The 12,500-nt window shown below is 48.3% G+C and overlaps 1 protein-coding gene across 1 annotated transcript in view; it reads right to left on the bottom strand.

Moving 5' to 3' along the window:
• ppp1r9bb (protein phosphatase 1, regulatory subunit 9Bb) overlaps positions 1-12,500 on the bottom strand; it is a 26,985-nt gene that overhangs the window by 13,978 nt on the left and 507 nt on the right. Inside the window, exon 1 of the mRNA XM_031567874.2 lies at positions 11,228-12,500. This exon is cut by the window's right edge and continues 507 nt beyond it. Within this exon, the coding sequence (XP_031423734.1) occupies positions 11,228-12,500 (1,273 nt within the window). The remainder of the gene's footprint in view (positions 1-11,227) is intronic.

The raw sequence follows: 12,500 nt of genomic DNA, 5'->3' as shown, positions 1-12,500 counted from the left end.
TTTCTACACCTCCCTAAAGCGTTCTTCCCTTCTTTTCTACCCCTCCCTGACTCCATCCTTGCCTTCCCTTCATCCAAGGCTCGGACGTCGAGGCTGAGAGGTCACAGGGGGGTCAACCCACTACAAAGATAAAAGATCTCTCCCTTCTTCAATACCCTTCATCAATAAACTAATTCAAACTCTACTCTGGTTCACAGACGTCTGTGGTGTGTGCATTACAAGCGCATGCAAGGGTTGCCAGATTTGATGGCAGAAGTGCAGCACTGGGTATCAGAGCCCCTATGCTACCTGCTCTGGCATCCACGTCGACCAGTGTTGCCATGGTAACGTCTTCCTCGGGAGGTGGCTCTGCAGAGTCGGATCTTGGCAGCTAAACTAGAGATCGACCGAAGGACAGGAGAACAACAGGAACAGGCAGAACTGTGTGTGTGTTTGACAGAGCGAGAGAGAGAGAGAGGGAGACAGAGAAGAGAGAAGGAGAGAGAGAGAGAGAGAGAGAGGAGAGAAGAGAGAAGGAGAGAGAGAGAGAGAGGAGAGAGAGAGAGAGAGGGGGACAGAGAAGAGAGAGGAGAGAGAGAGAGGAGAGAGAAAGAGAGAGAGAGAAAGAGAGAGCAAGAGAAGGAGAGAGAAGGAGAGAGGGAGAGAGAAAGAGGATAAGAGAGAAGGAGAGAGAGAGGAGAAGAAAGAAGGAGAGAGAAGGAGAGAGAGAGAGAGAGAAAGAGGAAGACAGAATTTGTGAGCTGATTGTTGTGTGTGCACAAATATGAGTGTGTGTGTCTACTGAAGATAGGATTTTGGCAACACCACTAGAGATCTACTGAGGGATAACAGCAAGGACAGACAGGTGTGTGTAAATGTGAATTTATGCTTACGTTAGAGAGACAGACTGAGTATATATGCATGTGTTATAGAGAGACTGGGGGTATATATGCATGTGTTAGAGAGACACACTGAGTATATATGCATGTGTTAGGGACCCAGAGTGTCTACAGGAGGACGTGTTGGCATTAGGGACACCAGAGTGTCTACAGGAGGACGTGTTGGCATGAGGAACCCAGAGTGTCTCGAGAAGGACGTGTTGGCATTAGGGACCCAGAGTGTCTACAGGAGGACGTGTTGGCAGACTGGCAGCCTCCGTAGCCTCTGTAGTCTCCTTAATTGCAGGGTGGATAAGCCAGGGGCCCAGGGACGAGGCTGGTGAGGCCCAGGGATGAGGATGACGGAGCCAGGGGCCCAGGGATGAGGCTGACGGACTCCCCGCTGGGCCGGCCAGCACACAGGCAGCGGAGACTCACTGGGACTGTGACTGTGACATGAAGGCTGTCTCACTGGGACTGTGACTGTGACTGTGACATGTCCTCTCAGCACAGGCAGCGGAGTCTCACTGTGACTGTGACTGTGACATGAAGACTGTCCTCTCAGCACACAGGCAGCGGTGTCTCACTGTGACTGTGACTGTGACATGAAGACTGTCCTCTCAGCACACAGGCAGCGGAGTCTCACTGTGACTGTGACTGTGACATGAAGACTGTCTCACTGGGACTGTGACTGTGACATGAAGACTCTCACTGGGACTGACTGTGACATGAAGGCTGTCCTCTCAGCACACAGGCAGCGGAGTCTCTCTGGGACTGTGACTGTGACATGAGGCAGCGGCTGTTTGAAATTCTAATTGGGTCTGACTTGTCCTGGGAGAGAGCCAAGGACCAGCGCTGGCGGATGACACAATGGGGCCCACGGCAACGGGGGCATGAGGAGGAGGGAGTCACACACACACACACACACACACACACACACACACACACAAACAAACATTCACATACATACACACATACACATACATAAACACATAAATACCCACAAACAAAAACACAAACACGCACAGTAAATGTTTAGTGTCCCTTACAGTGTAGAACATAAGGCCCATTTAACACAAAGCCCTGATAGTAGCGGCTCCTGGACTGAATCCAACATGATTCTGGCACAGGCCTATAAATTCGCCCTTAACACCCCTCAACCCTTAAAACCCCTTAACACCCATTAACCCTTAAAACCCCTTAACCCTTAAAACCCCTCAACCCTTCAAACTAAAGGCCTCACTGAGGCATCCACTCAGACACCTCACATTTCATAGCACAATTACAAAAAGCACATTACGTCCCCAACAGTGATGACTCCCTTAGAAAACAATCACAGTCCTTCTGGGTAGACAGACTTGACTAGATTCCAGGGACCCACTAGAATCCTGTGATCAGTCACAGTCACTGGGCCGCAAGGGAAGTCTGCCAAGTGTACAGGTACAGAACTAGACCATGGTCACCTCGCTCAGCATCTGTTCTTGAAATGAAGCTGTCAGAGGCAGTTTCTCTAGTTTGAAGAGAGTTTCAGGGCACCATGGCAACAGAATAGTGGAATGTCAACACAAGGAACAAAATTACCTAGCAACACACTGAAGAGAAGACACACTAGCTACGTTCTGATCGCCTAGTTGGTTGGGATCACCACAACTTAGCATTCAGCTAGCAAAAGCTCCACTAAACAAATTCTACTGTGTACTTTTATTCTTTTGCAAGCATTTGCATATCAAATGTCCTGTACAAATAAACGTGCCTTGTTGGTATGACTGTGCCTGCAGATGGCAGCTACAGCCTCAGGCTCTTACCCATGGACCTTTGTTAACTGTATTCATCCACTTGTGCTTACGGGGCCCTGGGTCTTATAGCTCCGTGTGGGGGGCCATTATGCTTGCAACCTGATGGCAGAGTCTGTCTGTCTGCCTACCATCCACACTATGAGAGCCCAGCTGTGTAGGACAGGACAGAATGAATAGACAGAAAAGACTGCTGACTGGATTTCCCTTGTAATGCCCTCTATACAATAAGGACACTGAGCCGTGGTTGGGCCACTCTCGCTGTGTGGTGTAGAATCATTTGGGGATAAATTCACACACCTGACATGCAGGCCCAACGGAACCATGGAGAGGACCTGTGTTCTGTTTAGAACCCGACACTCTGTTTAGAACACTCTGTAATTTTCTCAGCAGCTCAGCGTAGACGAGGCCGCTGAACAGTAGCGAGTGAGCGGAGCTATTCGCTCTGCTAAAAGAGGTTGCGTGTGGAATTAAGTGAGTGAGCACGATCTGACGTTTTTATGTTGTGGTGTGCGATGTTGATCACCCATCATATGATAACATGATTTAATATTTTATGAAACATTGCTTCTTACTACTTAAAACACTCCAGAAATGATCAAAGTATGGAGTAATTAGTCCTATTTGTAGAAATAAAACAAACTTGTAGTAAATGATGATCTCTGTGATGAGTCTATTTCCTGTTGAGACGGCCCACACACACAGTCCTCCGCTGGGGCCCAGGCGTTGTCACACGATGATGACATCATTATTCTGCTGGGGTGGCTCTGGGCTGTAAGGCTGTAGGGCTCCTACTCTGGGTGTCTTAAATCTCTCTGGCTGCTGGGGTGGCTCTGGGCTGGGCTGGCCTGCTACTCTGGGTGTCTTAAATCTCTCTGGCTTAATTAATACAGTTTAGTCCCATGTGTCTTTGGCTCAGTGAAGACTGAACAACCGCCTACACACACACACACATACACACACACACACACGCACGAGCACACACACACATGCACATGCACATGCACGCACACACACACACACACACACACACACACACACACACACACACACACACACACACACACACACACACACACACACACACACACACACATGCACACGCATGCACACACACACAAGCACACACACACAGACACGCACACACACACACACACACACACACACACACACACACACACACACACACACACACACACACGCACACGCATGCACACACACACACACAAACACACACACACCCACACACCCGCACACTCACACTGAGCTACTCACTCTGCTAAAAGAGGTTGCGTGTGGAATTAAGTGTTTGGTGACTGATATTCACTCACCATCAAGAGCCCTTCCTTCCTGCAGTGGAGTGTGTGTGTGTGTGTGTGTGTGTGTGTGTGTGTGTGTGTGTGTGTGTGTGTGTGTGTGTGTGTGTGTGTGTATGTTTGTGTATGTGTCTAATTAAGCATTAAAAAGAGCAACAATTCACTCATCAAAAAATAACAGCTTGAGAAGTCAAGAGCAATGGTCGCAATAACACACATCACCCTGACCTGGAAGAGAACATATCACCCGTGCCTGGAAGAGAACATATCACCCTGACCTGGAAGAGAACACATCACCCTGACCTGGAAGAGAACATATCACCCTGACCTGGAAGAGATTGGGTCTGATCTGGAAGAGAACATATCACCCATGCCTGGAAGAGAACATATCACCCTGACCTGGAAGAGATTGGGTCTGATCTGGCACCATATCAGGGCCACATCTGATCCAGACTAAGAAGCTTTAGGGGGAGATATTAGGGCTAAACCTGCACTGATACTCACATAAGACCCTGAGATATTTAGGAGCAGAGTAAGTGATCGTGTAAAAGCCCCTGAGCAGACGAGGGAGAGGGGATATTTGAGTTCCTTGGTAGCGGGTAAAATAGGAAAGAAAGCGGGAAAGAAAGGGAATGATGGCCGGGATGAAAGGATAAAGATTGAGGGAGTGAAGGAAAGGAACGGGGAAAGAGAGGGAATGATGGCCGGGATGAAAGGATAAAGATGGAGGGAGTGAATAAAGGATGAAGGAGGAAAGTGACTTCTTGTGTTCAGCGGAGGGCGTGAGCTGCTGCTACAATATAGCTATTTATAAAGGTAAACACACACACACACACACACACACACACACACACTCGTGCACAGGGACATGTACCGGGAAGTGTGTGTCCGCACTCGACTGAGATAGAGCTATGGGGGAATAAGGGACTAGGGGTTAACGGGAAGTGGGGCTGAGAGGGAAAAACAGGAGCAAACAGAGTAGAACCTAGAAGATGAAGAGAGAGAGAGAGATGGAGCGATGGAGAAGAGAGTAAAGTAGAGGAAAGAGAGAGATGGAGAGATGGAGAGATGGAAAAGAGAGTGAAGTAGAGGAGAGAGAGAGATGGAGAGATGGAGCTATGGAGAGATGGAGAAGAAGAGGAAAGAGAGAGAGATGGAGCTATGGAGAGATGGAGAAGAAGAGGAAAGAGAGAGAGATGGAGAGATGGAGAGATAGAGAAGAGAGGAAAGAGAGAGAGATGGAGAGATAGAGAAGAGGAAAGAGAGAGAGATGGAGAGATGGAGAGATGGAGAAGTAGAGGAAAGAGAGAGAGATGGAGAGATAGAGAAGAGGAAAGAGAGAGAGATGGAGAGATGGAGAGATGTAGAGATGGAGAAGAGAGTAAAGTAGAGGAAAGAGAGAGAGATGGAGAGATGGAGAAGAGAGTGAAGTAGAGGAAAGAGAGAGAGATGGAGAGATGGAGCGATGGAGAAGAGAGTGAAGTAGATGAAAGAGAGAGAGATGGAGAAGAGAGTGAAGTAGAGGAGAGAGAGAGAGATGGAGAGATTGAGAAGAGAGTGAAGTAGAGGAAAGACAGAGAGATGGAGAGATGGAGAAGAGAGTGAAGTAAAAGAGAGAGATGGAGAGATGGAGAAGAGAGTGAAGTAGAGGAGAGAGAGAGAGAGAGATGGAGAGATGGAGAGATGGAGAGATGGAGAAGAGAGTGAAGTAGAGGAAAGAGAGAGAGATGGAGAGATGGAGAAGAGAGTGAAGTAGCGGAAAGAGAGAGAGATGGAGAGATGGAGAAGAGAGTGAAGTAGAGGAAAGAGAGAGAGATGGAGAGATGGAGAAGAGAGTGAAGTAGCGGAAAGAGAGAGAGATGGAGAGAGAGATGGAGAGATGGAGAAGAGAGTGAAGTAGAGGAGAGAGAGAGAGAGAGATGGAGAGATGGAGAAGAGAGTGAAGTAGAGGAGAGAGAGAGAGATGGAGAAGAGAGTGAAGTAGAGGAGAGAGAGAGAGATGGAGAGAGAGATGGAGCAACGGATAAGAGAGTGATGTAGAGGAAAGAGAAAGATAGAATGAGACAGAGAGTGAGAAAGTAAGGAGAGATTAAGAAAGAGACAGGGAAAGGGGAAAGAGAGAGAGAGGGAGAGAGAGAGATAGAGAGAGAGAGACAGAGGGGAAAGAGAGGGAGAGAGAGAGAGGGGAAAGAGAGAGAGAGAGAAAGAGAGAGAGAAAGAGACAGAGGGAGAGGGGAAAGAGAGAGAGAGACAGAGAGAGAGAGAGACAGAGACAGAGGGAGAGAGAGAAAGAGAGGGATTGCACAAAGGCGTCAGTGTGAGATGTAGCAGCTCACTGTGTGGGTGCCAACACTGAGGCTAAATAGAGAGAAGCCTGACATCTACACCCAACAGCTCCTCCTGAGCACACACACACACACACACACACACACACACACACACACACACACACACACACACACACACACACACACACACACACACACACACACACACACATTCTCCAGGGGGCCTCTCACAGAACACATTCAGACTGCTAACCAATGAATGACAAGGAAAGAATAACAAAGACAAGAAAACTGAAGAAAAGAAGAGAACTGCTCGGAGCCAGTGACAGCATCACAGTGATCACTTATTGGTAGATATGGCACATACTGTAGGCACACACACACACACACACACGCACACACACACACACACACACACACACACACACACACACACACACACACACACACACACACACACACATACTGTAGGCCCACTGTCTCGCGCCACACACACAAAGGCAAGCCATGGTGATCACACACATTCATTTAACTGAGTACGGACACACACACACACACACACACACACACACACACACACACACACACTTAGCGGTGGGTTCCAGCTACACCTCTGACTGGTTGCTGTAAGTGCTGAATAGTGTTGGACTCTCTTCTTCCTCGCCTCTCCATTTTCTTCTCGATTGCTCACTCGTTCCCTCTCTGTGTCTCTTCTACCCCGATGTAGGGGGCTCTAGCATCAATGGACTCAGGCCAGCTAGTAGAGCCCAGAGTAGGGGGCTCTAACATCCATGGACTCAGGCCAGCTAGTAGAGCCCAGAGTAGGGGGCTCTAACATCCAGGGACTCAGGCCAGCTAGTAGAGCCCAGAGTAGGGGGCTCTAGCATCCATGGACTCAGACCAGCTAGTAGAGCCCAGAGCCCAAGCCAAATATGATTGAGCTGTTATGCTGCATGCAACTGGAACAAACTGCCAGAAGATCTTAGATGTGCCCCAAATGTAGCACTTCCAAAGTTTTAATTACTACTTTTAAATACTACTTCACATATTGTGTTCTTTTTTTATTTATTATTATATCTGTAAAAAATATCCTTAAGCGCTGTCTTTCGTTTTCATTTGGATGTAAATAGAGTACATTTATACTCATTAGAGCACCCAAAGCCCTTTACAGGTTAACACATCTACCATTCACACAACGACGGTGGAGGCTACCATCGAACTAGTAACCTGCCGATTGCTGAATGACTCTTCTACCTCCTAAACCTCTGTCGCCCCATAAAGATGTTCCTTTTGCTTTTAATTATGTAAAGCAGCACACTGTACATGTAAATAATTGTAAATAAATGTAAATAGTCTTAACACTGTGCTCTCTGTATTTACATGTTGGCTAGGCTCTCTCTCTTTCTTTCTCTTTCTCTCTCTCTCTCTCTCCCTTTCTCTTTCTCTCTCTCTCTCTCTCTCCCTTTCTCTTTCTCTCTCTCTCTCTCGCTCTCTCTTTTTTGGTCTGTATCTGTCTGTGCTTCCTATTCCGATTCCAATCCATGGTGTAAGGGCATTGCTAACCATATTCCCAAAGCATTAAAGGTAACACACAACATATAAACCCGTATATACCCCTATATATATAAATATGGAATCCCTGGCTCCTGCCTCGGGTATTTCTATACCTTCCCATCCGTGTCTCCCTGTCTCTGTCTCTCTCTCTCTGAGTTATTCTACTCTATTTCTATTGGTCTCTCTGTCTCTGTCTTAACTTGTCCCTATCATATCCCATTAGCTCTCTCCTGCTGCTCTCTCCTTTTCTGCTTTCCCTTTTCTCTCTCTCTCTTGCTCACACACACACACGAACACACAAACACACACACACACACAGATACACACACACAATTCTTAATAAAAGAAGTAATGCACTCTTTGTTGTTGTTTAGTAATCATTAACAGAACATAATGTGCTTCCTACATGAGCAAATGGCAGCTCAACCTCTTTTCTAGTGTCTGAGGGTCGGTGGGGGTGGGGGGGGGTGGGGAGGGGAATGCTAGCATTCGCAATGCATAGTAGGGGGACGCTTCACAGGTTCATCATGTGACTTTGTAATCAGGTTCAGATTATGGAGTTTGTGTAGGTTAATGAGATATCTTCTATGAAATAATAGTCAAACATAAACAACATGTTCATTCTAAGAAAGAATAGACAAACATAAACAACATGTTCATTCATAGGCATAAGAATAGACAAACATAAACAACATGTTCATTCATAGGCATGTCCGGTACTAGGCAAGAGTAACTAAACATAGCGTAGCGTATAGCGTAGCGTCTAAACATGTAGAAAAAGCCGTTCTGCTGAATGTGATGCAATTAAGAAGAACCTCCTAGGAGGAGGCTTAGGCACCATCAAGTCAATCCTATATCTGACGGAGACTGTGCTTTGCCATGGCAACTGTTGTCAGGGAAATATGTGACAATCGTCAGCACATCATCAAAGCTAAATGAGAGGCCTGTTGTCTAGAGCACCTCAAAGAGAGCTAATGCATAACGGCTTACACACGCACACACACACACACACACACACACACACACACACACACACACACTCAGACAAAATGACCACACTCAGCCATTTCAGGCTGCAAGCTGACTAGGACACATTGGGTGTATCCCTTATGCAAGACTGGAAGCCATATTGGATGCACCAGGACAACACACACACACACACACACACACACACACACACACACACACACACGAGGGCACTGCAAAGGCATTCTGTAAATGTCACAAGGAGAGTGACAGCTCCCTTATCACACTGCAGGGGCGTGTGTGAGTGTGTGTGTGTGTGTGTGTGTGTGTGTGTGTGTGTGTGTGTGTGTGTGTGTGTGTGTGTGTGTGTGTGTGTGTGTGTGTGTGTGTCTGTGTGAGAAAGACAGAAGGAAGGAAACCAGTGAGAGAAATAATTTTGAAATGCTGCATCAGGCACAGATGCCCAGATAGCTGAGCAGTCAAGAGGCAGAAAAGTGCACACACACACACACAAACACACACACACACAGACTCTATCTCTCCCTCACACACACACACACACTGCAGGCAGTAAAGTGTACAGGGAGACAGCAGGGAAGCCAGTGAGGGAAACACAACAGCCCTCTCACCACACGACACCAGCGATGGCATACTGGCACCGACCCCGCCAAGCATGCTGGCCCTCGTGCCAGGGAACTAGCACGGCAAGCAGCAACACACACACAAACACACACACACACACACACACATTCCCATCAAGGCATACTATAAGATATATACAGACTGAATTGGATAACAAAAGAGGACTAACACAGGAGACAAATGGATATCTGTCCATAATAACACAAAATAATCCTTATAACAGGGCTTTGCGGAGACTGAAGAACACAGAAAAAACCTTACTGAGCTCTAAGAGCACTAACACAGAAGAACCCTAAAAGTGTTCTTAGAACAGTAACACTGAAGAACCTTAATTGAGTTCTAAGAACACTAACAGTGAAGAACCCTAACAGAGTTCTTGGAACACTAACACTGACGATTCCTAACTTGCGTGTGTGTGTTTGTGTCTGTCTGTCTGTGTGTGTGTGTGTGTGTGCGTGAGTGCGTGTGTTTGTGTATGTCTGTCTGTGTGTGTGTGTGTGAGTGTGTGTGTGTGTTGTGTGTGTGTGTGTGTGTGTGTGTGTGTGTGTGTGTGAACATTCCATATACAGGTTTGAGGATGAATGTAGATACAAGTATGTGTTTTAAATGTGGGTTACAAGAGTTTGTGTGCATCTATGTAAGTACATATGTGTGTGCACACGTGTATTACAAGAGCAAGTATGTGTAAGTGTATGTGTTTGTGTGTGTGTGTGTGTGTGTGTGTGTGTGTGTTTGTGTGCGAGCATACAAATGTTTAACGTTCCCTTTGCCATAGATATCTGTTACATTGGGACAATGGCTGGCTTGTATGGAAGAACACACACAACATGCAACTCAATCACACATGTCACCACCTCCATTCAACCCCACAGGCAAGCCGTCAGAAGAAAAACACACACATCTGAAACACACAAACACAGGAAGACAAACACACCTCCAAAACAGGAAATGACTCTGGAATGGACCAGAGTCTGAACCATATATTAACCATAACATCAGAGGCAGGGCACGTTCTGTAACATGTTCTAATATATCACTATAGAATCCCAGGGCACGTTCTGTAGGATGTTCTCATATCATCACAACATCAGAGACAGGGCACGTTCTGTAGGATGTTCTAATATCATCACAACATCAAAGACAGGGCACGTTCTGTAGGATGTTCTCATAACACTATAAGATCATAGGGCACGTTCTGTATGATGTTCTAATAACACTATAAGATCAGACACAGGGCACGTTCTGTATGATGTTCTAATAACACTATAAGATCAGACACAGGGCACGTTCTGTATGATGTTCTAATAACACTATAAGATCAGACACAGGGCACGTTCTGTATGATGTTCTAATAACACTATAAGATCAGACACAGGGCACGTTCTGTATGATGTTCTAATAACACTATAAGATCAGACACAGGGCACGTTCTGTAGGATGTTCTAATATCATCACAACATCAGAAACAGGGGGCCGATGACTCATACAGGGCATCTGCATCTGGTCTATCTCTGCGGTAGTGGTGGAGTTATAACTGTTCAAATGTTTAAATAGCAGTTATAAATGTGCAAATGGCTGTTATAAATGCTTGATCCTGTCTTTTTAAGTGAAATTGGTGCACAGAAGAATATGAGAGTAATAGCATGTACGAGTGTGTGTGTGTGTGTGTGTCATGCTTCTGTATATGTGTGTATATGGAGTATGTCTCTGTGTGTGTGTGTGTGTGCACCATGGTTCAGAGGCCAAAACATACACTGACGTGACTGGAGGATCTCCAGTGTGAGCTATCCCAGCATGCCCCTCTCTCTCACCTGGATGGGGTTGGTGCTGAAGCGGAGCTTGCGACTGGGGGGCGTCTCGTCCTCGGCGGGCAGGCCCGGGATCTCCGTGCAGCTGGACTCCGGCTCGTAGGGCTCGTCTTCCTCCTCCTCCTCCTCCTCTTCCTCCTCGCTGCCTGCGGACTCCTCCCCGGCTGCGCTGTAAGCACTGATGTCCAGTGTGTCGCCGCCAGAGTAGTCCTCCTTCTGCGCCTCCTCAGCCTCCTCCTCGCTCTCTCCTCTGCGCCTCCGACCCCGCGCTGACCTCCCCACCCCGCCCCGCTCCCCGTCTTCTCCCTCCCCAGGCCCGTGGTGCCCATCCTGGGCAGAGTCCCTGTCCGAGGCCTCCTTGCCATTCTCTACAGGGCTGTGACTGCCTCTGGTCCCTCTGGTGTTGACGCCGGAGGTCTGCTGTGCTTTACCCTCTGGTGGCATGGAGGTCACACCGGTGCCGTTCTCAGCCCACTCAGACTCACATCTCTGGGATCCATCTATGGCTGCCTGGCCTGCTGAGGTGGACCGGTCCGTAGTGATGGAGCCCTGGTTTTGTGTGGGTCCCTTTCCACGGTGTTTAATCGACCCATCTTGCCCATCTTGCTGATTCGAGCCGTCTTCTCTGTTGGAACACGCCGCGGGCAAGCTCCGGACCCGTTTGGAAATTACTTTGGAGTTGAGGGCGCTGGGTTTGGCGGTGACGCCCCGCGACGGCAGCGGCGGCGTGTTCGAGAGGCGGTGCAGGTTGTGCCGCAGCTCAGTGGCCCGCTCGAACACCAAGCTCAGCTGGCTCACGGTGGGCGACACGGCCTCGGTAGCACCGCCCACCGCCGCGTCGAGGCTGTCCAGCGACTCGGTGCTGCCGTTGAACCGGGCCACAACGTCCAGCCGCCCGTCTTGAATCCCCGCGACCCGCTCCTTCTTCAGCAGGACGCGGTTAGAGGCGGCCTGTTTCTCCTGTTGCTGATGCTGCTCGAAGATCTTGCGCGTCTCTTGCAGCTTGGAGAAGCTGGAGGATGCGGAGGAGGAGGGGGAGGAGGCACCTCGCTGCTGGCCACCTTCCGCTTTCGGGTCGAACTTGCTGACCCGCTCAGAGACCGTGGCGCCCAGTTTCAGTAGTGCGCTGTGGTCAACGTTTTCGTTCAGGCTTCCAGCGCGGGGAAGGGTGAGACGCACGGGCTTGATCTCAGTCTCTTTGACCGGATCCTCCCCCTCCGTCGGCGAGGAGGCTCCCATCTGCATGAACATGTTTTTGATGCGGTGCACGTTGGAG

The sequence above is a fragment of the Clupea harengus genome, chromosome 1 (assembly GCF_900700415.2).
Source record: "Clupea harengus chromosome 1, Ch_v2.0.2, whole genome shotgun sequence".
NCBI classification, from domain to species: Eukaryota; Metazoa; Chordata; class Actinopteri; order Clupeiformes; family Clupeidae; genus Clupea; species Clupea harengus.
The sequence above is the reverse complement of the archived record's forward strand: the minus strand, read 5'-3'. Positions and strand labels throughout refer to the sequence as shown.